Here is a 26,494-nt window from a genome sequence, read left to right as displayed (position 1 = left end):
AGCCGACATCATGGCAAGGAGGGGTCGCTGTGTCTGCAGGTCTTGAACAGCGCACACACCACCCATGTGTGTGGGTGGGGTGGGGGGAAAGTTCCCCGTCCCACCTCCCACCCACGATAATGACAGGCTGCAGGCGGGCAGTCTCCCGTACCTGCGGCCGATGACCAAAGAACGGGCGCTGAAATCGGTGCGCAGGCCCGACACCGCGATGGCAGCGTCGGTGAGAGAGGGAACCCGTCCTTGCTATCTCCTCTTTACAAATGAAACCGTGACACTGTCTGTTTTGTGTTGGTTTATTTTTTCTGCCACTGCATGGGGCTCTGCATGCTACTGGATGAGCGAGCATTGAGTTGTGAAGCTATTCCCTGCATGGGCTAACAGCCGCTGGTGGGTTACCTTGGAATGCTTTCTCTAACCTCTTCCCCTTACAACTAATACTATTAACAGAAATGTGTAAAAACAAATGCCATTTTTGTGTCTGACGATTACATAATTTAATTTTATTTTGAGCCTCTTGCCACTAATATTCTCCTGTGAGTGCCAGAAATCAGAACCAGCGGATTCGGCGGGCATGTGTTTATAATTCCCCGAGCTCGCTGTTCAAGAGCAAACTGTCTCCAGTACAATTCCCCTAAACCCCCCAAGGACGACGAGCCGGTGCTGGAACCACTTTGTGGGACAGACAGCCAAGAGAAGAGAAACATTATTGTCCTGAACATTAACTCTGTTTCTCTCTCCGCAGATGCTGCCCGACTTGCGGGGTGTTTCCAGCATTGTCGGTTATCATTCCGATCTCCTGCATTCGTACAATCTCTGCACCGTGTAATATCTAATATCACTTCGTCAGATGAGGTCCAGAAATTCAAAAAAAAATCTGTGGAGAGGAATAAATGGTCAAAATTTCGGCCTGAGACTGTAACACTGACACACCCCACGTTCCTCGCTGTAACACTGATAAACCCTAACCCTCCCCCTTCTCTCAAATTCCATTCCCCATTCTGGCTGCCCCCTCAAGCCCTTCTATTCTCCTCACCTGGCCATCACCTCCCTCTGGTGCCCCTCTTCCTTCCCTTTCACCCATGGTCCAATCTCCCTTCCTATCAGATTCCTTATTCTTCACCTTTTCCACCAATCACCTCCCAGTGTCTCACTTCATTCCCCCCTCTCCCCCACCCACCCACTTTCCCCCTCACCTGGTCTCACCTATCACCTCCCAGTGTCTCACTTCATCCCCCCCCTCCCCCACCCACCCACCTTCCCCTCACATGGTCTCACCCATCACCTCCCACTGTCTCACTTCATCCCCCCTCTCCCCCACCCACCCACCTTCCTCCTCACCTGGTCTCACCTATCACCTGCCCACTTGTACTCCTTCCCCTCACCTTGGTAGTCTGGCTCCTTTCCTGTTCCTCTCTATTCCTGGTGAGCGTTCCTAGCCCGAAACGTTGACTGTTTATTCCCCTCCATAGATGCTGCCTGAATTGCTGGGTTCCTCCAGAGTTTTTGTGTGTGTTGCTCTGCATTTCCAGCATCTGCAGAGTATTTAGTGTTTATGATGAAACACATGGCCGTGGTTGCTGGAACTTTTCTTCATCAAAGACTTTTAGGTGATGGGTTGCCAGTTGTAATTTGTGAACAGGTGATGAAAGGAGCATTGCCAAGCTGCAGAGAATCAGATGTGGTGAAGGGAGAGAACTAGCTGATAAGTTAGATCAGTGTCAGAAGGCGTTGTTTCGCAACTGGGAGGTGCTGGATGCTGTCACGGGGATGAAAAAGCAACTGTTTTACAAGTTGTTGTTCAGATCGGGTGGTGACACAAACCTGGTCACTGCAAGCCAGTGGCAGCCGGTTCTACCGTGTGTTGGGCCAGTTGAATCATTCAAGGTTGACAGCTCGCCCTGAGGCTAGGTGGCAGAAACTGAAGGAATTAAGCAAGAGACTGTTATCATAATGGGGAGAAAATTCAGAAATCAGAGCATCGAAGGGACTTGGGAGTCCTCATGCAAGATTTCCTGAAGGTTAATTTGCAGGTGGAGTCGGTGGTGAGGAAGGCAAATGCAATGTAAGCGTTCATTTCCAGAGGACTAGAATATAAAAAGACAAGGGTGTGATGCTGCGGCTTTATAAGGCATTGGTCAGACCGCACTTGGAGTATCGTGAGCAGTTTTAGGCCCCTTGTCCAAGAAAGGATGTACTGGCATCGGAGAGGGTCCAGTGGAGGTTCACGAGCATGGTTCTGGAAATGAAAGGGTTAATGTATGATGAGCATTTGATGGCTCTGGGCCTGTACTCGATGGAGTTTGGAAGAATGAGGAGGGATCTCATTGAAAGCCATCTGATATTGAAAGGCCTCGATAGGGTTGAAGTAGAGACGATGTTTCCTGCAGTAGGTGAGTCTAGGACTGGGAGACACAGCCTTGGAATCGAGGGAGGTCCCTTTAGAATGGAGATGAGGAGGAATTTCTTTAGCCAGAGGGTGGTGGATTTGTGGAATTCATTGCCACAAGTGGCTGCGGTGGCCAAGTCATTGGGTGGAGGTTGATAGATTCTTGATTAGTCAGGGTGTCAATGGTTATGGGGAGAAAGCACAGGAGAATGGGGATGAGGGGGATAATAAATCAGCCATGATGGAATAGCAGAGTAGACCCGACGGGCTGAATGGCCTAATTCTGCACCAAGTCTTCTGGTCTCTTATGGGTGGCCCAGCAGCCTGGGAGGGTGTGAGATTTAACTCCAGATCTGGGGGCAGGCATGGCTTTAGATGAACAGGGATGATGGACATGGTGAAGATGCTGGATTACCAAACTCCTGTCAGGAGGACAAGAAAGTTCTCCAATGTACCCAGCTGCCAGAGTTCACTTCAGCATCACAACATTCCATGGAGTTCTACCCTCTGATTCTTCAGCCGAGGCATTTCTGGGATCTGGATTCTAGCTTCCAAATTTCATGAATCAGGATCTAATTGGCATTCCCAGAAAATACTCCAAAGAGTTGTGTGGAGAGACACCAATAGCCATCCAATATGGTCATCAGAGCATCAGTTTGAGGAGCAGGTAGGGAGGGTTGATGGATTATTGAACATAGAACATTACAGCACAGTACACAATATTGTGCTGACCTCTTAATCTACTCTAAGATCAATCTAATCCTTTCCTCATACTTCCCCCTCCATTTTTCTATCATCCACAGACCTATCTTTCTTAAATGTCCCTAAGGTATCTGCTTCTTTCACCAACCCTGGCACACTCACCATTCTCTGTGTGAAAAAAACCTACCTCTAACAACCCCTGCTATACTTTCCTCCAATCATCTTAAAATCATGCCCCCTCATATTAGCCATTTCCACCCTGGGAAAAGTCTCTGGCTGTCCTCTTATCATCTTGTACACCTCTATCAAGTCACCTCTCATCCTCCTTCACTCCAAAGGGAAAAATCCGAGCTCACACTTCTGGGCCGTCCTGTAACGGGAAGCTAGGAATCCCACCTGAGGTGACTGTAGATCCAGCTCCACCTGTCCATGTTGGTTCCACATCTGGAGCATCGAGGCTTTGGAGCAGACTCCAAAATGGCCTAATTCTGCTCCTGTGTCTTATGGTTCAATTCCACAGTGCGAGCAGCAACTGGGAACTCTTCTATGTTGGTGCTCCTAAAGTCTCAGACATGGGGCCTGAACTCAAGGCCTTTCCCACCCTCATGCACACGCTGCAGCGGTTAGTGCTGCTTCCTCACTGCCGCAGAGACGGGGGGGGGTGGGGTGGGGGGGGCTCAATTCCAACTTATGGCGCTGTCTGTGCAGTGTTTGCATGTTCCTCTTGTGACCATGTGGGTGCTCCTGTTACCTCCCACATCTCAATCACGTGTGACATCGGTGGGTAAATTGTGCCCCTCCCAGTGTCTGGGTGAGGGGTAGAATCTGGGGAAGGTGATGGGAACATTTTAGCGAATACAATGGGACTGATATGAATCGGTGGTCAGCACAGACTGGATGGGCCGAAGGGCCTAATTTCCGTGCTGTAGGACTCGATGACAAGGTTTCCAGTCAGGTCACTCAATGGAGATGGCTTACATTTCCCATGGGGAATTTGCCATGGTTTAGTAAACTGTTCGCCCCAACACACAAATTCCACATCCCATCCGTAGAGTTCCACAGAAATGCTCCTGGAATGCTTTCCCGTTTGGAGATTGCCATGGCTCTGGTCCTGACATTGGCAGCTAACCCCAGAACTGGAGTTTTGTCTGCTTCCAAACTCTGTGAAGTGATTGGACCGAACTTCACGGGAACTGTGGGATGTTCCTGCAAACACGAAACATGGTCTCGATTCCCACGGCGTCCCTTTTAGAGGGAAGGTGCTTAATTCCAACAGGTACACACTGGAGATCTTGACTTCTGCTCCAGTGAGAGGTATGGGGTGATATGTCCAGAGCATAATATTTGAGGAAAGGAGGTCGCAATCAAAGTTAAAAAAGTTTGAAGTATATTCATTATCAAAGCACCACAGGCAATCTCGAGATTCATTTTCTTGCAGGCGTTCACAGTAAACACAAAGAAATACAATAGAATCAATGAAAAACCACACCCAACAATTCAGACAAAAACCAATGTGCAGGAGACAGAGAACAGTAAAAGAAGATAACTGAGAGACTCATTCAGGAAGTTAGGAGGCATAGGATCCAGGGAAACTTTGCTTTGTAGATTCTGAGTTGCCTTGCTGACAGAAGGCGGGGTGAGTTGGTTGTAGGTGGTGTGTATTCTGTCAAGAGGCGGGTGACCAGTAATGTTCTGCTCTTTGAGAATTTAGTAAGTGACTTGGATGAGGAAGTTTGCAGATGACTTAAAGGTTGGTGGAGCTGTGGGTAGTTAGTGTTACAGGTTGTCGTAGGTTACATTGGGACATGGGATGCAGAGTTGGGCTGAGAAGTGGCGGATGGAGTTCAATCCGGAAAAGTGTGAAGTGATTCACATTGAAGGCAGAACATGGGGTTAATCGCAGGACTTAGCAGCGATTATCTTTGATCCCTCAAAGTTGCCGCACAAGTTTATAGGGTGATTAAGAAGGTGTGCTGGCCTTCATTAATCGGGGGATTGAGTTCAAAATCTGTGAGGTAATGTTACAGCTCCATAAAACCCTGGTTAGACCACACTTGGAGTATTGTACATCAAAGTTGCTGGTGAACGCAGCAGGCCAGGCAGCATCTCTAGGAAGAGGTACAGTCGATGTTTTGGGCCGAAACCCTTTGTCAGGAATACCTGAAGGAAGAGCTAGTAAGAGATTTGAAAGTGGGCGGGGGAGGGGGAGATCCGAAATGATAGGAGAAGACAGGAGGGGGAGGGATGGAGCCAAGAACTGGACAGGTGATTGGCAAAAGGGATATGAGAGGATCATGGGACAGGAAGCCTAGGGAGAAGGAAAAGGGGGAGGGGGGGAAACCCAGAGGATAGGCAAGGGGTATAGTGAGAGGGACAGAGGGAGAAAAAGGAGAGAGAGAGAAAGAATGTGTGTATATAAATAAATGACGGATGGGGTACGAGGGGGAGGTGGTCTCAAAAGGGATATGAGAGGATCATGGGACAGGAGGCCTAGGGAGAATCTCTTACTAGCTCTTCTTTCAGTTAGTCCTGATGAAGGGTCTCAGCCCGAAACGTCGACTGTCCCTCTTCCTAGAGATGCTGCCTGGCCTGCTGCGTTCACCAGCAACTTTGATGTGTGTTGCTTGAATTTCCAGCATCTGCAGCTTTCCTCGTGCTTGGAGTCCTGTGTTCAGTTCTGGTCGACTCACTATAGGAAGGATGTGGAAGCTTTAGAGAGGGTGCAGAGGAGATGTACCAGGATGCTGCCTGGATGAGAGAGCATGTCTTAAGAGGATAGGTTGAGTGAGCGAGGGCTTTTCTCTTTGGAGTGAAGGAGGATGAGAGATGGCTTGATAGAGCTGTACAGCTGATAGATTGAGCAGACAGCCAGAGATTTTTTCCCAGGGTGGAAATAGGTAATGCAAGGGGGCATAATTTTTAGGTGATTGGAGGAAAGTATCGGGTTGTCAGAGGTAGGTTTTTTTTACACAGAGAGTAGTGGGCGTGTGGAACACCCTGCCCGGGGTGGTGGGAGAGGCAGATACAGTAGAGACATCTAAGAGATTCTTAGATAGGCTCATGGATGATAAAAAAAATGTTGGACCATGTGGGAGGGATGGGTTAAATTAATCTTCGAGTAGGTTAAAAGTTTGACACAATGTTGTGGGGCAAAGGGTCTGTACTGTGCTGTAGGTTTTCTATGTTTCCATGTCTCTATGTTATATGTCCTATATGATGTATGTTCGATGTTTCATGGACCTTGGTGGAAACTGGGTTCCACGTTGGATTGCTTGATCTGCAGTGGGCTCGGTAAACAGCTGAATCTGAGACATTGGAGAGTTTGTGGATGGGGCCAGTCGAGTAGCCCATGCATACCGAACACTAGAAGACAGAGAAGGCTAATTGGCCCCTCAAGCCTGGCCTATCCCCCCATTCATTGTGATCATGGGTGATCTCAGCTCCTCTCCCATGTGCCTGTTCTCCATCGCTCTCGGTTTCCTGGGTATCGACTGGAGTCCTGATGATGACGGATGGGGTTGGGATCTCGAGGAAGGAGGTTTGCTTGTTTTGGGCTTGCGGGATCAGTACTTCACTCACAGAACTCAGCACATGAGGCACTGTGCACTGGGCACGTTCAATGGAGACTGAATTTTCCTTCTCCCTCATTGTTGGAAGACCTTGATAGAGTGGATTTGGAGAGGATGTTTCCTATGGTGACGGAGCCTAGGACCAGAGGACACAGATAGAGTGGATGTGGAGAGGATGTTTCCTATAGTGGGGGAGTCTAGGACCAGAGGACACAGATAGAGTGGGTGTGGAGAGGATGTTTCCTATAGTGGGGGAGTCTAGGACCAGAGGGGACAGCCTCAGAATAGAACATTTAAACAGAGATGAAGAGCAATTTCTTTAGCCAGAGAGGATTTGTTGTCACTGACGGCTGTGGAGATCAATCATTGGGTATGTTTAAAGCAGAGGTTGATAGGTTCTTGATTATTCAGGACATCAAAGGTTACGGTGAGAAGATAGGAGGATGGGGTTGAGAGGGATAGTGAGTCAGCCATGATGGAATGGTGGAGCAGACCTGAATAGCCCAACTCTGCTCCTGTACCTTATGGTGTGAGTGGCAGTGTCGAACATTCTGGGAGTTTTGATGTCAGGCTGTGTTCAGTACATTTGGCAGACATGTCAGGCTGCCAGCGAGGAGAATATACCCACACCACCCGTTACGCTACGACACTGGTTCTGATTTCATCCCCTTGCAGACCCTTGGGGAGGCACTCACACAAACGGCGGCTGGGAGGAATGAATTTACCCATCAAACCCAATGCCAGCAGGCGGCAGTCACAGAGGCACGGGCTCTGATGGTTTGAAGTAGGAAGAACAGTGAAGGTGGCAGTGAAGGGACCTGTTTCAATTGGGTGTTGCTAAATGGGCTGACGGGGCAATTGCTTCCTGGACAAGTGTGTTTACGCCCTGGGGGGGGGGGGGTAAATGGCTGCTGTATATTGTTCCAAGTGCAGGCAAGTGCTGAAGGGTGTCAGAGAGAGGCTATGGAAGTGTGTGTGAGGGGGGGAGAGGTTCCTGGGGTGTGGGGTGTATGTGGACGTGTAGAGAGGTGGGGTGAGTTTGTGATCATCGGCGGGGTGGCAGACATGGTGTGGGCTGGGGGTAGGGAGAGAGAGAGAGAGGGGGGTGGAGAAACAGAGAGAGATGGAGAGAAAACAACAGAGACAGAGAGGGCGAGAGTTAGGGAGAGATAGAGTGAGAGAGAGAGGGACAGAGGGGGAATGGACAGAAAGAGACAGAGAGAGAAGAAGAGAGATGGGGAGAGATAGAGAGGGAGAGGGGGAGAGATAGAGAGGGAGAAGGAAAGATAGACAGAGGGAGAGAGAGAGGAGATCAGGAGTTCATCTTTTAGCATGTGAGCGTTCAGTTTGGGAGTCTGATAGCGGTGGGATAGAATCTGTCCTCGATCCTGGTGGCATGTGCTTTCCGGCTTTTGTATGGTCTGGTGGACAGGGGCGGGCGGGGGGGCGGGGGGCAGGGGATGAGAGTGACAGTGAGAAGAGAGAGTGGGTAGGGCGAAGGGAGAAGGGAGAAGGGAGACTGTTCAGGGTGTGAGGGTCTCCCTGGCTTTGCTGGCGGCTCACCCCGGGACAGGGGTCTTTGCTAGTCAGTGGAAACGAGAAACCTTCAATCCATCAGATCCCATGGCAATCGCAGCTGTGGTTAAACAGACATGAAAATGGGTCGCACCCCACCCAGTCCCCCCAGGATACCGGTCACCGTCATTGGGCCTGTTGGTAACAGATTCTATCCCATCTTTTGCCTCCCCCCCACCCCCTCGCTCCCCCAACAACCACCGAACGTTTTTGGGGCAGGTTACAATTTCAGTGGATGGTATCCTGACCACCACGGGGTACACGCAGGAAGACTACACCATGCTGGGCTCTGATGACTTCTTCTACATCGGGGGCAGTCCCAGCACGGCCGATCTCCCCGGATCTCCGGTCAGCAACAACTTCATGGGGTGCCTGAAGGATGTGAGTACGGTCGGGGGGTTCAGGGACGGGGTGTGGGCAGTACATCACCCTCCCCCGCCACGTCACCTTAACCACAATGCTTAGGTCATACAGCATGCAACAGAGTACGGAATACCACAGGCCCTTCGGCCCATCGTGTCTATACTGGGAATGATGCCATCTGCCCGCACGTTGTCCATATCCCGACATTCCCTGCACATTCCTGTGTCTGTTAAACACCTCTATTGTATCTGCCTCCACCATCACCCCCGGCAGCACGTCGCGGGCACCCGACACTCTCTGTGTAAAAAACTTACCCCTCACATCTCCTTTAAACTGTCCCCCGTCACCTTAAGGGCTATTGAAAAGTACAGCTCAGAAACAGGCCTTTCAGCCCAGCTAGTCCATGCAAAGCCGTTGAAACTGCCTACTCCCATCGACCTGCACCGAGACCATAGCCCTCCATACCCCTACCATCTGTGTACCTATTCAAACTTCTCTTAAATGTTGAAATCGAGCTTGCAGGCACCACTTGTGCTGGCCGCTCATCCCACACTCTCACCACCCTCTGAGTGAAGAAGTTCTCCCTCAGGTTCCCCTTAAACTTTTCACCTTTCACCCTTAACCCATGACCTCTGGTTGTAGTTTCCACCCAGCCTCAGTGGAAAAAGCCAGTTTGCATTTACCCTGTCTATACCCCTCAGAATTTTGTATGCCTCTGTCAAATTTCCTCTCTATCTTCTACATTCCAAGAAATAAAGTCCTAACCTATTCAATCCTTCGTCATAACACAGGTCCTCCAGACCCAACAATATCCCTGTAAATTTTCTCTGTACCCTTGGATTCCCCGTCAATCATTATTGGTGACTTTTATCTATAAAAGTCCATCCATCCATCACCAAGGACCTCATTAAACTCACCCTTCTGCCTACACAGTGTCCATCTCCCTCCATTCCCTCCACAATGTCCATCTCCCTCCATTCTCCGCACATGAACGTGTCTGTCTCTTCCTATAGATGCTGCCTGGCCTGCTGCGTTCCACCAGCATTTTGTGTGTGGGTCTTAAATACCTCTATCGTATCTACCTCCACCACCACCCCTGGCAGCTCATTCCACACACCCACCGCTCTCCGTGTAGGACTATGACTCATGTATCAGTTGGTGCCCCAGGGAAGGGTATTGCTAACCACTTCCGTTTTCAACAGGTTGTCTACAAAAACAACGACTTCAAACTGGAGCTCTCGCGCCTTGCCAAGGAAGGCGATTCCAAGATGAAGGTGCACGGTGACCTAATGTTCAAGTGCGAGAACGTGGCAGCCTTGGACCCAGTCACCTTCGAGGCCCCGGAGGCTTTCATCTCCCTGCCCAAGTGGAACACCAAGAAGACGGGCTCCATCTCCTTCGACTTCTGCACCACGGAACCCAACGGGCTGCTGCTGTTCAGTCATGGCAAGCCGCAGGTGCTGAAGGAAGGCCGGAGCGAGCGGCCGCAGAAGGTGGACTTCTTCGCCATGGAGCTGCTGGATGGCTTTCTCTTCCTGCTGCTCGACATGGGCTCGGGGGCCATCAAACTCCGCGCCACCAACAAGAAGGTCAACGACGGAGAGTGGTGCCACGTGGATTTCCAGCGGGACGGTCGCTCAGGTGGGAGGACCTGTTCCTGGGGGTGGGGTGGGGGGGGAGACAGTGGTGACCTGCTGAAGGGTCATCATTAACTCAGTAATGCGCAAAGTTGCCCCAGCATCTCATCCATGTTCCAGCGCTCCTCTCATCCGGGGTCCTCCTCATTCATGGTCTGGAGCCCATCCCATCCATGGTTGGCGCTCATCTCATTCATTTCTAGGGCCTTCCCTTATCCATGGTCCGGCTCTCCCATCCATAAACCAGGGTCTTCCAAATCCATGGTTCAGAGTCTCCCTTATCTATGGTCTGGGGCCATTCAATTCATGATCCTCCTGATCTGTGTTTTAGGGTTCTCCTCATCCATGGCCAGAGCCATCCCATCCACGGTCCGGAATCCATCTCTTCCCTGGTCCAGAGGCCGTCCCAACCATGGTCACAGAGTCCATCCCATCCCTGGTCCAGAGTCCATCCCATCCCTGGTCCAGAGTTAATCCCATCCCTGATCCAGTGTCCATCCCGTCCCTGGTCCAGTGTCCATCCCATCCCTGGTCCAGAGTCCATCCCATCCCTGGTCACAGAGTCCATCCCATCCCTGGTCCAGAGTCCATCCCATCCCTGGTCCAGAGTCAATCCCATCCCTGATCCAGTGTCCATCCCGTCCCTGGTCCAGTGTCCATCCCGTCCCTGGTCACAGAGTCCATCCCATCCCTGGTCACAGTGTCCATCCCATCCCTGGTCACAGTGTCCATCCCATCCACAGTCCAGAGTCCATCCCATCCCTGGTCACAGGGTTCATCCCATCCCTGGTCCAGTGTCCATCCCATCCCTGGTCCAGAGTCCATCCCATCCCTGGTCCAGAGCCCATCCCATCCCTGGTCCAGAGCTCATCCCATCCCTGGTCACAGAGTCATAGAACACTAGAGCACAGAAACAAGCCCTTTGGCCTATCTCGTCTGTGCCGAACCATTAATCTGCTTAGTACCACATGCAGACCACAGCCCTTCACACCCCTCTCGTCATGTACCTATGTAAATTTCTCTGAAATGTTGAATTCAAACTCATATCTACCACTTCCACTGGCAGCTCGTTCCCCAGTTTCAGCACCCTCTCAGTGAAGAGGTTCCTCTTATGTTCCCCTTAAGTAGTCCACCCTTTACCCTTAACTCATGACCTCTGGTGGTAGTTTCATCCAACCTCAGGGGAAAAAAGCCTCCTATCTGTACCCCTTATAATTTTGTATACCTCTATCAGATCTCCCCTCATTGTCCCATGCTCCAGGGAATATATTCCTGAACTATTCAAGCTTTCTGGCCAAGCAGCAGGTTGCTCTTCACTCCTGAACCTAGGCCCTGCTGCTTCGATATGCTCTCAGGCCCAGGGCCTGCCTCCTTAATTCAGCCCGTACCCGACCATTCCAATCTGGCCCTATGCTTAGATCAGTCAAACCTCTTGAAAACCAAACTTCCCTAAACATGTTATCCTTCGCTTTCATTCTGACAGGAACATACAAACTCCGTACTCTCAAAATTTCACTTTTGAAAGCTTACCACTTACCAAGTACACCTTTGCCAGAAAACAACTTGTCCCTGTCCACACTTGCCAGATCCTTGCTGATACCATCAAAATTGGCCTTTTTCTGGTTTAGAATCCCAACCCGAGGACCAGACCTATTCTTTTCCATAAATTCCTTGAAATTAATGTCATTATGACCTTCAGATGCAAAGTGTTCCCCTGCACAAACTTCTGTCACCTGTCCCGTCTTATTCCCTAATAGGTATACAGTATCTCCAATTTGGGAATGGGACAGGGCAGGAGGTCTATGTTCTGTTTAAGAAAACTTCCCTGAACACATTTGATAAACTCTACCCCTTCAAGTCCTTTTAGAGTATGGGAGTCGCAGTCAATATGTAGAAAATTAAAAACATTTACTATCGCAACCTTATATTTCTTGCAGCAGTCTATGATCTCACTACAAATTTGCTCCTCTAAATCCCACAGGCTGTTTGGTGGTCGATAATATAATCCCATTAACATGAACATACTTTCCTTATTCCTCAGTTCTACCCATAAAGTCTCATTAGGCAAGCTATTCAGTCTGTCCTGATGAAACACTACAGTGACATTTTCCCTTACTGATAATCTCAACCCTCCTCCTGCTCTATTGCGTCTAAAACACCGAGCTGCCAGCTGTGTCCCTCCTGCCACCAAGTCTCAGTATTGGCTGCAATACCATCATTCCAGGTGTTGATCCACGGCCTGAGGCCATGCACCTTTCCCTACAATACTCCTTACATTGAAGTATATACAGCTCAGATCAGATGTCAACCCTTTGATTCCTAACTTTGGTCCAGGGCACATTTTTTATCAGAAAGAAAACAATTTGGAAAAATTGGCTATTTTAGTGCAAAGTGCTCGAAGTGGTTACAGTTTGCTGTAGTGAGGTGGTGATTATGGTTGTGCTGGTTGGTTCAAGAACCGAGTGTTTGAAGGGAAGTAGCTGTTGGTGTGGGACTTCAGGCTTCTGTACCCCCTGCCCAGTGGGAGCTGTGAGAAGATGGCATGGACTGGATGGTGGGGATCTTTGATGATGGGTTGTTGTGGGACTTCAGGCTTCTGTCCCTCCTGACTGGTGGGAGCGTTGAGCAGATGGCACAGCCGGGATGGTAGGGATCTACATTGCCTTCCTGAGGCAGCCCCTCCTGTAGACACGACCGATGGTGCGGAGGGACGTGCCCGTGATATATTGGAAAGAGTTCACTACCCTCTGAAGCTTCTGACGCCCTGTACTTTCGGATTGCTGTTCCAGATCGAGATGCAACCAGACCAGACATTCAACAGAACTTCTGTCAAAGTTTGCGAGAGAGTTCGGTGTTGAAAAGAGTAGAGGTGCTGGCGTGCCTTAATTCTGATAGAATCTGTGTGCTGGGCTCTACCTCCACCACCAAACTGTTTCCTTGTTGAGGCAGCCCCCCCCTGTAGATACTACCAATGGTGGGGAGGGATGTGCCTGTGATGTTTTGGGTCAAGTCCGCTACCCACTGCAGTTTATGATACTGTGCATTCAAATTACCAACAACCTGTCCAAGTGTCTTTTAAATGTCGGTAATGTACCTACCTCAGCCACTTCCTCTGGCAGCTCGTTCCATACACGGACTGAGTGAAGAAATTGCCCCTCGGGTCCCTATTAAATCTCTCATTTCTCCTGTCTGGTTCCTGATTATCCAATCTTGGGGAAAAGATTGTGGGCATTCACCCTATCTGTGTCCCTCATGGTTCTATACACCTCTATAAGGTCACCCCTCAGTCTCCTACACCCTATCTGTGTCTCTCATCGTTCTACACACCTCCGTAAGGTCACCCCTCAGTCCCCTACACCCTATCTGTGACCCTCATGGTTCTACACACCTCTGTAAGGTCACCCCTCAGTCCCCTACACCCTATCTGTGTCCCTCATGGTTCTACACACCTCTGTAAGGTCACCCCTCAGTCCCCTACACCCTATCTGTGTCCCTCATGGTTCTACACACATCTATCAGGTCACTCCTCAGTCCCCTACACCCTATCTGTGTCCCTCATGGTTCTACACACCTCTATAAGGTCACTCCTCAGTCCCCTACACCCTATCTGTGTCCCTCATGGTGCTATACACATCTATAAGATCACCCCTCAGTCCCCTACACCCTATCTGTGTCCCTCATGGTTCTATACACCTCTATAAGGTCACCCCTCAGTCCCCTACCTCCTGTGTCCCTCATGGTTCTACACACCTCTGTAAGGTCACCCCTCAGTCCCCTACGCCCTATCTGTGTCCCTCATGATTCTATACACCTCTATAAAGTCACTCCCTCAGTCCCCTACACCCTATCTGTGTCCCTCACGGTTCTACACACCTCTGTAAGGTCACCCATTAGCCTCTTACAAAGAGGTCTCCGAGTACTGTCAGCATTCTCGTGTATCTCCTCTGCACCCTTTTCTTCTTGGTTTTTCAGGTCTAGTGGGAGGGTTAAAGCAGAGATATGGGTTTCTAATGTGGACTGAGAGTGGGAAGGGGGCAGGGAGAGGGGAAGGAGTGGGAAGCACCAGAGAGACATTCTGTTCTGATCAGTAAACCAACTATTTGAAATTGAATGACCTTGCCTGGTGTCTCAGGGCTGGGTGTGTCTGCACCTATGACACCCCCCACCCCGGGACTCTGACTCTGCCACCTATCCCACATGCACCCTATCCCCTCCCCCCAGCACACCTCCTCTGCCACCTGTCCAACACCCTCCCTGGCACACTTCTGCCACCTGTCCAACACCCCACCCTGGCACACCTCTGCCACCTTCTCTACCACCTAACACCTTTCCCCGGCAGACCTTTTCTGCCACCTAACACCCCTCACTGGCACACCTTCTCTGCCACCTGTCTAACACCTTCCCTGGCACACCTCTGCCACCTGTCTAACACCCCACCCTGGCACAGCTCTGCCACCTGTCCAACACCCTCCCTGGCACACTTCTGCCATCTGTCTAACACCCTCCCTGGCACACCTCTGCCACCTGTCTAACACCCCTCCCTGGTAGACCTTCTCTGCCACCGGTCAGCATGACGCTCCACCCACCACCATTTGTTCCTGCCAGATTTACCAACTCGTTCGCTCACTGCTCCACAATGACAATTACAGTACTGTGTATAAGTATAGGCACCCTAGCTAAATTAACAGTGCCTATAACAAGTCTTCAACCCCTCCCCACCCACCCCCCCCCAAGAAGTTTTTGTGTCTTACTGTTTTACAACATTGAATCACAATGGATTTAATTTGGCTTTTTTTTGACCCTGATCAACAGAAAAAGACTTACAATTCAAAGTGAAAACAGATCTCTACAAAGTGATCTAAATTAATTACAAATATAAAACACAAAATAATTGATTGCATTGGTATTCACACTCTTCAATCTGACACACCAAATATTCACTGGTGCAGCCAGTTGGTTCTGGAAGTCACATAATTAGTTAAATGGAGATTACCTGTGCAGTCAGGGTGTTTCAGCTGATTGTAGTAAAAATATACCTGTATCTGGAAGGTCCAACTGCTGGCAAAAGCTACAACACGAAGACAAAAGAACACTCCAAGTAGCTCTGTGAAAAGGTTCTTGAAAAGCACAAGACGGATTCAAGAAAATTTCCAAGTCACTGAATATTGCTTGGAGTACATCAAGAAATGGAAAGAATATGGCACAGCTGTAAATCTGAGTCAGAATCATAATCGCGTTTATTTTCACTGGCATGTGACATGAAATTTGTTAACTTAACAGCAGCAGTTCAATGCAAACACAATCATGCAGAGAAAAAATATAATAAATGAAATATAAAAATAAATAAATAAACAAGTAAATCAATTATATATGTTGAACAGATTTTTGAAACGTGCAAAAATAGAAATACTGTATATTAAAAAATAAGTGAGGTAGTGTCCAGAGATTCAATGTCCATTTAGGAATCGGATGGCAGAGGGGAAGAAGCCGTTCCTGAATCACTGAGTGTGAGCCTTCAGGCTTCTGTATCTCCTACCTGATGGTAACAGTGAGAAAAGGGCATGGCCTGGGTGCTGGAGGTCCTTAATAATGGACGCTGCCTTTCTGAGACATCGCTCCCTAAAGAAGTCCTGGGAACTTTGTAGGCTAGTGCCCAAGATGGAGCTGACTAGATTTACAACCTTCTGCAGCTTCTTTCGGTCCGGCTACTCCCCTCATACCAGACAGTGATGCAGCCTGTCAGAATGCTCTCCACGGTACATCTATAGAAGTTTTTGAGTGTATTTGTTGACATGCTAAGTCTCTTCAAACTCTTAGTGAAGTATAGCCGCTGTCTTGCCTTCTTTATAACTACTTTGATATGTTGGGACCAGGTTCGATCCTCAGGGATCTTGACACCCAGGAACTTGAAACTGCTCACTCTCTCTTCTGATCCCTCTATGAGGATTGGTATGTGTCCTTCGTCTTACCCTTCCTGAAGTCCACAATAAGCTCTTTCATTTTGCTGACGTTGCATGCCAGATTGTTGCTGTGGCACCATTCCACTAGTTGGCATATCTCACTCCTGTACGCCCTCTCGTCACCACCTGAGATTCTACCAACAATGGTTGTATTGTCGGCAGATTTATAGATGGTATTTGAGCTATGCCTAGCCACACAGCCATGTGTACGTAGAGAGTAGAGCAGTGGGCTAAGCACACACCCCTGAGGTGCACCAGTGTTGATCATCAGTGAGGAGGATAGGTTATCACCAATCTGCACAGATTGTGGTCTTCCGGTTAGGAAGTCGAGGATCTAATTGCAGAGGAAGGTACAGAGGCCCAGGCTCTGCAACTTCTCAATCAGGATTGTGGGAATGATATTACTAAATGCTGAGCTATAGTCGATGAACAGCATCCTGACATAGGAGTTTGTGTTGTCCAGGTGGTCTAAAGCCGTGTGAAGAGCCATTGAGATTGTATCTGCCATTGACCTATTGTGGCGATAGGCAAATTGCAATGGGTCCAGGTCCTTGCTGAGGCAGGAGTTCAGTCTAGTCATGACCAACCTCTCAAAGCACTTCATCACTGTCGATGTGAGTGCTACCGGGCGATAGTCATTAAACAGCCCACATTATTCTTCTTAGGCACTGGTACAATTGTTGCTTTTTCGACTCCCCTACCATGGAAAATAACTTTGCCATATCTAATCTGTTCAGTCCTTTTAACATTCAGAATGTTTCTATGAGATCCCCCCTCATTCTCCTGAACTCCAGGGAATACAGCCCAAGAGATGCCAGACGTTCATCATATGGTAACCCTTTCATTCCTGGAATCATTCTCATTGATCTTCTCTGAATCCTCTCCAATGTCAGTATATCCCTTCTAAAATAAGGAACCCAAAACTGCACACAATACTCCAAGTGCGGTCTCATGAGTGCCTTATAGAGCCTCAATATCACATCCCTGCTCTTATATCCTATACCTCTAGAAATGAATGCCAACATTGCATTCACTTCTTCACCACCGACTCAATCTGGAGGTTAACCTTTAGAGTATCCTGCACAAGGACTTCCAAGTCCCTCTACATCTCTGCATTTTGAATTATCTCCCCATCTAAATAATAGTCTTCCTGTTTATTTCTTCCACCAAAGTACATGACCATACACTTTCCAACACTGTATTTTATTTGTCACTTTTTTGCCCAATCCCCTAAACTATCCGAGTCTCTCTGCAGGCTCTCTGTTTCCTCAACACTACCCACTCCTCCACCTATCTTTGTATCATGGGCAAATTTAGCCACAAATCCATTAATCCCATAGTCCAAATCATTGACATACATCGTAAAAAGCAGCGGTCCCAATGCTGACCCCTGTGGAACCCCACTGGTAACCGGCAGCCAGCCAGAATACGATCTCTTTATTCCCACTCTCTGTTTTCTGCCGGTCAGCCAATGCTCCACCCATGCTAGTAACTCCCCTGTAATTCCATGGGCTCTTATCTTGCTAAACAGCCTCATGTGCGGCACCTTGTCAAAGGCCTTCTGAAAATCCAAGTACACCACATCCAATGCATCTCCCTACTTGTAATTGCCTCAAAGAATTGCAGTACGTTTGTCAGGCAGGACTTTCCTTTCAGGAAACCATGCTGGCTTTGGCCTATCTTGTCATGTGCTTCCAGGTACTCTGTAATCTCATCCCTAACAATCAATTCCAACAACTTCCCAACCACTGATGTCAGGCTGACAGGTCTAGTTTCCTTTCTTAAATAGCAGAGTAAAATTTGAAATTTCCCAGTCATCCGGTACAATGCCATCATCAAAAACACCATCAAAAATATCATCAAAAACACACCATACCTACTGTTAAGTGTGGTGGGGATGCTTCACTGCAACAGGCCCTGGAAGGCTTGTGAGGGTAGAGGGTAAAATGAATGCAGCAAAACACAGGGAAATCCTGGAGGAAAACCTGATGCAGTCTGCAAGAGAGTTGTAACTTGGGAGAAGATTTGTTTTCCAACAAGACAATGATTGCCAAACATAAAGCCAAAGCTACACAGGAATGGCTGTTCCCCATGCATTCTGACAGAGCTTGAGCAGTTTTGTAAAGAAGAATGGGGAAAATTACAGTGTCCAGATGTGCAAAGCTGATAGAGACCTATCCACACAGACTCAAGGCTGTAATTGCTGCCAAAGGTCCATCTACTAAATACTGACTGGAAGGGAGTAAATACTTACGCAATCGATTATTTTACGTTTCATATTTGTAATTAATTTAGATCACTTTTTAGAGATCTGTTTTCACTTTGACACAAAACAGTCTTTTTCTGTTGATCAGTGTCAAAAAAGCCAAATTAAATCAACTGTGATTCAATGTTCGAAAACAATAAAACATGAAACCTTCCAGGGTCGAGGGTGAATACTTTTGCACAGTACTGTATGTCATGAAATGTGTTGTTTTGTGGCCGCAGTAGGGTGCAATACGTTAGTTGCTCCGTTACAATACGAAATATTAAAAATAAATACACTAAATAGTGAGGTAGTGCGGATAAATTCATGGACCGTTCAGAAATCTGACAGCAGAGGCGAAGAAGCTGCTCCTAAAATGTTGTGTGTGTGTGTGTCACACCCTCTCAATGTCCACTTTATCCAGACCCATCATCTGCAGAGGAGATGGACAGTCAATAGACAATAGGTGCAGGAGTAGGCCATTCGGCCCTTCGAGCCAGCACCGCCATTCACTGTGATCATGACTGATCATCCACAATCAGTATCCAGTTCCTGCCTTCTCCCCATAACCTTTGATTCCACTATCTTTAAGAACTCTATCCATCTCTTTCTTGAAAGCATCCAGAGACTTGGCCTCCACAGCCTTCTGGGGCAGAGCATTCCACATATCCACCACTCTCTGGGTGAAAAAGTTTTTCCTCAACTCCGTTCTAAATGGCCTAGCCCTTATTCTTAAACTGTGGCCTCTGGTTCTGGACTCCCCCAACATCGGGAACATGCTTCCTGCCTCCAGCGTGTCCAATCCCTTAATAATCTTACATGTTTCAATAAGATCCCCTCTCATCCTTCTAAATTCCAGAGTATACAAGCCTAGTCGCTCCAATCTTTCGACATATGACAGTCCCTCCATCCCGGGAATTAACCTTGTGAACCTACCCAGCACTCCCTCAATAGCAAGAATGTCCTTCCTCAAATTTGGAGACCAAAACTGCACACAGTACTCCAGGTGTGGTCTCACCAGAGCCCTGTACAGCTGCAGAAGGACCTCTTTGCTCTTATACTCAATTCCCCTTGTTATGTCCGCGGCTGGAGTCACCAGAGACGTAGGTCGTCCACTCTCCTCTGCTCCAGTCAGTCCCAAGTCCCTCTCTGCTGACCATCATGGCGAGCTCCTGTAATGGATTCCAGCGTGTCTGGACGGGACGGGACCAGATGGGCCGAGCGGACTCCCTGATGGCTGTGCCTGTTGCCGTCCCGCCCACAGGTTCGATCTCCGTCAACAGCCGTCACCTGCCCTTCATGGCGAACGGGGAGAGCGAGATTCTGGACCTGGACAGCGCCATGTACCTGGGTGGGCTCCCCGAGAACCGGCTGGACGTGGCGTTGCCGCCGGAGCTGTGGACGGCCTTCCTCAACTACGGCTACGTGGGCTGCGTGCGGGACCTGTTCATCGACGGCCAGAGTCGGGACGTGCGGCGGCTGGCCGAGATGCAGGGCGCCGGCGGCGTGAGCGGCTTCTGCTCCCGGGAGACCCTCCGGCAGTGCGCCAGCGGACCCTGCCGCAATGGTGGCAGCTGCCGGGAGGGTTGGAACCGATACATCTGCGACTGCACCGGCACAGGGTTCTTCGGCAGGAACTGCGAGACAGGTTGGTCGGGTGGGGAGTGGGGAGTGGGGCGCTGGGGAGGGGGGATCGTGGGGGGCGCTGGGGAGGGGGGGGTGGGGTGGGGTGGGGCGCTGGGGAGTGGGGGGATGGGGTGCTGGGGAGTGGGGGTGTTGTGGGGGGCGCTGGGTGGGGAGTGGGGTGTCGTGGGGGGGAGTGGGGTGTGGGGACTGGGGGGTGGGGGATGGGGCAATGGGGGTGGGGCGCTGGGGAGTGGGGGGATGGGGTGCTGGGGAGTGGGGGTGTTGTGGGGGGCGCTGGGTGGGGAGTGGGGTGTCGTGGGAAGTGGGGTGTGGGGGGTGGGGGATGGGGCAATGGGGAGTGGGGGTGTTGTGCGGGGCGCTGGGGAGTGAGGGTCGTGAGGGGTCCTAGGGAGTGGGGGGTGGGCACTGGGGAGTGGGGTGTGGGGTGCTGTGGAGTGGGGAGTGGGGTCATGGGGGGTGCTGGGGAGTGGGGTGTGGGGTGCTGTGGAGTGGGGATGGGGGTGGGGCACTGGGGAGTGGGGGGTGCTGGGGGGTGGGGAGGTGCTGGGAAGTGGGGGGTGACTCACTTTCCAACCCTCGGGCGTAAGGGGCACCAAACTCTCTCTCCCCCTCGTGGGCGCCGGGGAGAACATGTCGGTGTCACTTCACAGCCTCTCCTTCTCCCAGCGGCAACCACCTCGGCTTCTGCCTGCTCTCCCTGAAGGTCTCCTCTTCCTCTGGTGGGGAGACAAGGACGAGTCGTTCCCCCGCCCCACTGCCCCTCCGAAACTCTGTCACCTCTCCTGTACAGACAGACCACACAGAGGGTGCATCTTTTAGGGGAGAGACCCCACCTTGGGAAGCCCAGGTCCAGCCCTCCCCCTCTCTAAAGGTCTCTCCTTCAGTGGAGAATCCAGCACCAACCATCTCTCTTTGAAGGTCTCCCCGCCCTTAGATGGGGGAGGAATTAGAAATGTAGCCCTGTGCAGTTAGAGTCCAGAATGCCTCCTACTCTGTCAACCTTAACAAAAGTACTCTACCCCCACCCCGCACACTTTCTGTATCCAGTGAGGGGGCGTGCAGAGTCAGTCCGACTATCTGGAGGTCACCCACCACTACTGACACCACTGAGTAGTCCCCGAACCGTCTGGGTTCTTCCTGAGAAGATCCCACACTTCTCCTTTGCAACTTGAGCTGACGCAAGATCCTCAGATGGGACCCAGCGCCCATGTCCCAGAGTGGGGGGGGGGGGTGTGGTGGCTGATGGTAAAGAACGTGAAATATTGACACCAGAGGCAACTCAGTCCCACGACCTGAAGGAGGGGGAGCGGTGGGCAACACTGGTTACACCCAGTGACCTGAGTCACCAGACAGAAGCTGACTCCATTAATCTACAGATCAGTACTCCACACAACGTGCAGCAATTCTCCCAGGGAGCCTCTCAATTGAGTCTCCCAATCTCCAGTTCCATACGTCACCATGAAACGTAAGGAACTCTGCAGATGTGGAAATCTTCTTCAACACACTCAGGACGCTGGGGAACTTGGCAGGTCAGGCAGCATCTATGGAGGGAGATAAACAGACCCTTCATCGGGACTGGAAAGGAGGAGGGATGAAGCCAGAATGAGAGGGTAGGTGAGGGGAGGGTACAAATAGGCAGGTGAGAGGTGAGAGGGAGAAGGAGGTTGGCTGGGGGATGAAGTGGGAAGCTGGAAGAATTTGCCTTTGCACATTGATAGTTTGTCTGTAGTTTTTCATTGATTCTATTGTATTTCTTTGTTCCACTGTGAAGGCCTGCGGTAGATGAATCTCAGGGTAGTGATGGACTTCGATAATAAATTAACTTTGAACTTGGAGGTAAAGGGTTGGAGGGGAAGGAATCTGATAGGACCATGGAAGGAAGGGAAGGAGGAGGGTCATCGGAGGGAGGTGACAGGTAGGTGAGGGGAAGAGAAGGGGCTCAGGTTCTCATCTTCCCCCTCCCTTTGCAGTCCTGACGAAGGCTCGCGGCCCTCAATAGGTGTTGCCTGACCTGCCAAGCTCCTCCAGTATTTTGTATTTTGTTTCTATCCTTAAGATCAAAGCTAACACCATACAATTCCATACAATTTTTTTAACAGCTACGGTGACGTTGTTTACTTTAATATTCTGAGTCTGACAGTGGTTCCTTTGAATTACAAACTACAGTGAGACACACCAGAATGTTCAAACACCTTTCCCGGGACAAAATAACTCACACAGATTCAAGGGACAGAGATCCCAGACTGTGAAGCTCTCTGAACACGCAAACATCTCAACTATTGGTGGATCAAATCTGGCTGTGACTGTGTTTGATGTGTTAAGTGAGAACATGGTCTGTCAGAAAGGTACAAATAGCAATGCATGATGAAGGTTTGTCACACGTACAGTGAAATATATGGCCAACACAGTCTGAGGATATGCTGCGGGAAGTATCCCTGTGCTTCTGATGCCAACGTGCTGGGGTGGCCCCGGTAGCACAAAGGTCAGCTCAACGCTTCACAGCACGGGTGACCCAGGTTCAATTCCTGCTCTCCCCGTGACCCTGTAGGTTTCCTCCAAGTGCTCTGGTTTCCACCCACAGTCCAAAGACAGACCGATGGGTAGGTCATTGTAAATTGCCGTGCGATTAGGCTAGGTTGAAGTTGGGAACATTGCTGGGCAGCTTGGCTTGAAGGGCCAGAAGGGTCTATTCTGCAATGTACGTACATCAATCTCCCAACCCTAATCCTGTACGTCTTTGGATGGTGGGAGGAAACGCACCCTCTGTGTGAAGTCGCCCTTCAGTTCCTGTCAAATCCCGCTGGCCGTTGGTCCCATCACCCTGTGCACACTCACCCTGTCTGTAACCCCTCTGGCCGAAGGTCCCATGACTCACCCTGTCTGTAAACCCCACTGCTGATCTTTCTGCACCCCTCACTGTCCATTCTGCTCTCCCCCCCCCCACCCCAGAGGGCACTGTTCTGAGCTACGACGGCAGCATGTACCTAAAGATCATGATGCCCCAGGTGATGCACACAGAGGCGGAGGACATCTCGCTGAGGTTCATGTCCCAGCGGGCCTACGGCCTGCTCATGGCCACAACGTCCAAGGATTCTGCGGACACCCTGAGGCTGGAGCTGGACGGAGGGCGCGTAAAACTCACGGTTAACCTAGGTAAACCCTCCTTCCCCTCTCCCTTTACCAAGGATCATGGCTATCTTTGCCACAGCAACAAGTATTGTCCAGTCAGATCTGAGGAAGCAGGGATCCTTCTGTGTCCACCTCACTGTGTGACCAGACATGGTCACCTCCCCTGTCCGTCTGACCAGACACGGTCACCTCCTTTGTTCTCAGACCAGACACGGTCACCTCCCCTGTCCGTCTGACCAGACACGGTCACCTCCCTTGTCCGTCTGACTGTGAGACCAGACACGGTCACCTCCCCCGTCTGTCTGACCATCTGACCAGACACGGTCACCTCCCCTTTCTGTCTGACTGACGCAGTCACCTCCCTTGTCCGTGTGACCAGGCACAGTCACCAGCTGTGTCTGCCCTTCCCGATGTCTGTGCTCTCTGTTCTGTGGGAAAATGGGCTGCCATTCAGTCAAACGTTGCTTGTCCCCTGCATGGACACAGTCTGTCCCCCTGCTCCTTGTTAGTCTGAATGGATGAAACTTGGCATCTTCCTTAAAACATCTGTGAACTTGTCTCCTGCACCATCTTTTGCCGGTACTGGTCAACTCTGCAGTCTCATCTGATGTTGTGTCCTATCCTCTAACTCTCCCACACTGTCCCTCCCAGTAAGCTCACCACTCCCTGACGCCCAGTTGCACCACTATGGTCGCCTCGCCCAGTGGGTGCACCATTGTCAGCTGCGATGCTGACTTGTTTCCATGGTAACTGGCTGGTCTAAGCCTCTCGCGTCGCGAATTGTCCCTCCCGGATTCGGTGGCGCAGACTCTCCCCGGAGTTCAGCCATAACAACAACTCGTAGTTGGAGGGAGGAGGGAGGGAGGGAGAGTTTTGGGGGGGGGAAACGCCAGTTGCCATGGAAACGTGTTGGAACATCGCTGCCGGTACAACCCAGGACAGGAGCAAAGGCAGGTGGTTAAACCCCACCCCACCTCAGCCTGGCTGGAGAGATTCCGCCGGGAGGGGCAATAGGAAACTAGCTGGAAAGGGAAGGGGGTAACGAGATGGGTGTGGGGAGGGCACTGAGAATGGAGGGGGGCTCACAGTGATCCAAGGAGTTTGAATGAGATGGTGGGGGGGCGGGGTGAATCAAAGATTGGAGGAATGGGCATGAGGGTAGGGCTGAAGGAGAGAGGTGGAGATTGGGCAGATGTGGCAAGGATGTTTCTGAAGTGGGTGATTAGCTGGGTGCAAGGGGTATCACTGAGAAAGAGGAGGGGGCCAAGGAGATCAGTGGGCAGGAATGAGATGGATAAAGAGCAAGCTGGAGACTGGAGTGTGAAAGAAATCCATGCGGCGGAAATGGTTTGGGAATGAGGAATGGTGGTGTTGGGGAATGAGGGGATTGAAAAGATCGATGGTGTGGCCAGGGAGATGGGTGAAGGTGGGGTGAGCCTCACTGAGATATGAGGAGTGGGAAGGAGATAGGCGAGGAGGGTCATTGAGTATGGGATGAGGAGGATCATTGAGAGTGGGGGTATGAAGGAGACTCGGGCGGAAGTGGTGGAGGGATTTTGGGAATGGGGCAGGAACGAGAGGGATGCAGCTGAGGATTGGGGGAATAATGGTTTTCTTGGGGAATCGCAACAGAAGCTTTGATTGGGAATGGAGGTGGGTGTTCAACAACACATCCTTGGCACCTGTCCCGGAGATATTGTTCCATAGACATTCAGGATAAAGGTTGTGTTAGGTTTAGAACGGGGTCAGGTAAAGGTTGCGTTGGTTTCCGTGGGGGTCAGGTAAAGATCTTGTTAGGCTCATTAGGAATCAGGGTAAAGGCCATCTTTTGAATCCAATAAGGTTTGGGGTAAAGGTCGTGTTGGGTTCAGCTGGGGTCAGGACCATCGTCAGATGTTGGAATGGGGCGTGCATGAGGATAAGATTCCCTACAGATTCATTTGAACAAGTTGGGTTGGGATGCATCGCACGTCCCACAGGAAGCTGCCAGGGAAAAGGTGGGTGAGCAGAGGAATGAATGGGTGAGGGGGTGATTTGGATCTGGGAAAACCCATTGCTCCTGCCTCTGGTGATTGTAACCTGTCAATGTGACCTCTGTTCTCATTATTCCTGAGCTGTGGTATGGATGTACAACCCTCAGATTTCCCGACACTGCGGACAACAGCCAGTGGTCTTACTTCCCCGTTTCTGGGAGACAAGCCCGGCTTCAGGCATTGAAGAGCTGCGGTTTTCAGTAAACCGAGATTGGAGCCAGCACTCACTGTGAAACAGAGCAGATTGTCTGTTGTGTGTCGGAGCCTGACACCAAGCGGAGAGAATGTGACAGTGCATGTTCAGGACACAGAGATAGCACTACAGGAAGCAGACAGTGTCTCCGTGAAACAATGAGAAAGAATCAGCTCAGGTAACTTGCTAACAAGTTTTAAAAAAAACATTCATTGTGGGAGGTACAGAAAGAGTACCAAGTCACAACACACCTAATACATCCATCTTCCCGAGTAATACAGGTGTAACTCAATGGCCAGTACACACACTGTGCAATGCACAAACACCGAGTGTAAAACACCAACCGACAGACACTGGGTTAACACGCTGTCCAATAAACACACTCCCTGTGTAGCACACCATCCAATATACACACTCCCTGTGTAACACACTGTCCAATACACACACTCCCTGTGTGTCACGCCATCCAATACAAATGCTCCCTATGTCACACACAGTCCCTGTGTAACACACTGTAAATACACACACTCCCAGTGTAAAACACTGTAAATACACACACTCCCTGTGTAACACACTGTCAATACACACACTCCCTGTGTAAAACACTGTAAATACACACACTCCCTGTGTAAAACACTGTCTAATGCACACACTCCCAGTGTAACTCACTGTCCAATACACACACCCCCAGTGTAACTCACAGTCGAATACACACACTCCGTGTAACTCACAGTCGAATACACACACTCCGTGTAACACACTGTCAAATACACACACTCCCTGTGTAACACACCGTCCAATACACACATTCCCTGTGTAACACACTGTCAATACACATGCTCCCAGTGTAACACACCATCAATACACAAGCTCCCTGTGTAACACACCATCCAATACACACACACCCTATGTAATGTGCTGTCCAATATGTACACTCCCTGTGTAACACACTGTCCAATACACATACTTACTGTGTAACACACTGTCAAATACACACATTCCCTGTGTAACACAGTCCAATACACACACCCCCTGTGTAACACACTGTCCAATAC

At 50.2% G+C, this 26,494-nt stretch overlaps 1 protein-coding gene across 21 annotated transcripts in view; it reads left to right on the top strand.

Annotated features, from left to right (window-relative positions):
- LOC134339799 (neurexin-2-like) overlaps window positions 1–26,494 on the top strand; it is a 1,323,723-nt gene that overhangs the window by 448,848 nt on the left and 848,381 nt on the right. For all 21 annotated transcript variants that reach the window (XM_063036594.1, XM_063036593.1, XM_063036589.1 and 18 more), the window contains 4 exons: window positions 8,452–8,613; window positions 9,798–10,236; window positions 19,702–20,085; window positions 23,034–23,237. In XM_063036594.1, the coding sequence (XP_062892664.1) occupies window positions 8,452–8,613; window positions 9,798–10,236; window positions 19,702–20,085; window positions 23,034–23,237 (1,189 nt within the window). The remainder of the gene's footprint in view (window positions 1–8,451; window positions 8,614–9,797; window positions 10,237–19,701; window positions 20,086–23,033; window positions 23,238–26,494) is intronic.

This window comes from Mobula hypostoma, chromosome 30 (genome assembly GCF_963921235.1).
Source record: "Mobula hypostoma chromosome 30, sMobHyp1.1, whole genome shotgun sequence".
Lineage (NCBI taxonomy): Eukaryota > Metazoa > Chordata > Chondrichthyes > Myliobatiformes > Myliobatidae > Mobula > Mobula hypostoma.
The sequence above is the reverse complement of the archived record's forward strand: the minus strand, read 5'-3'. Positions and strand labels throughout refer to the sequence as shown.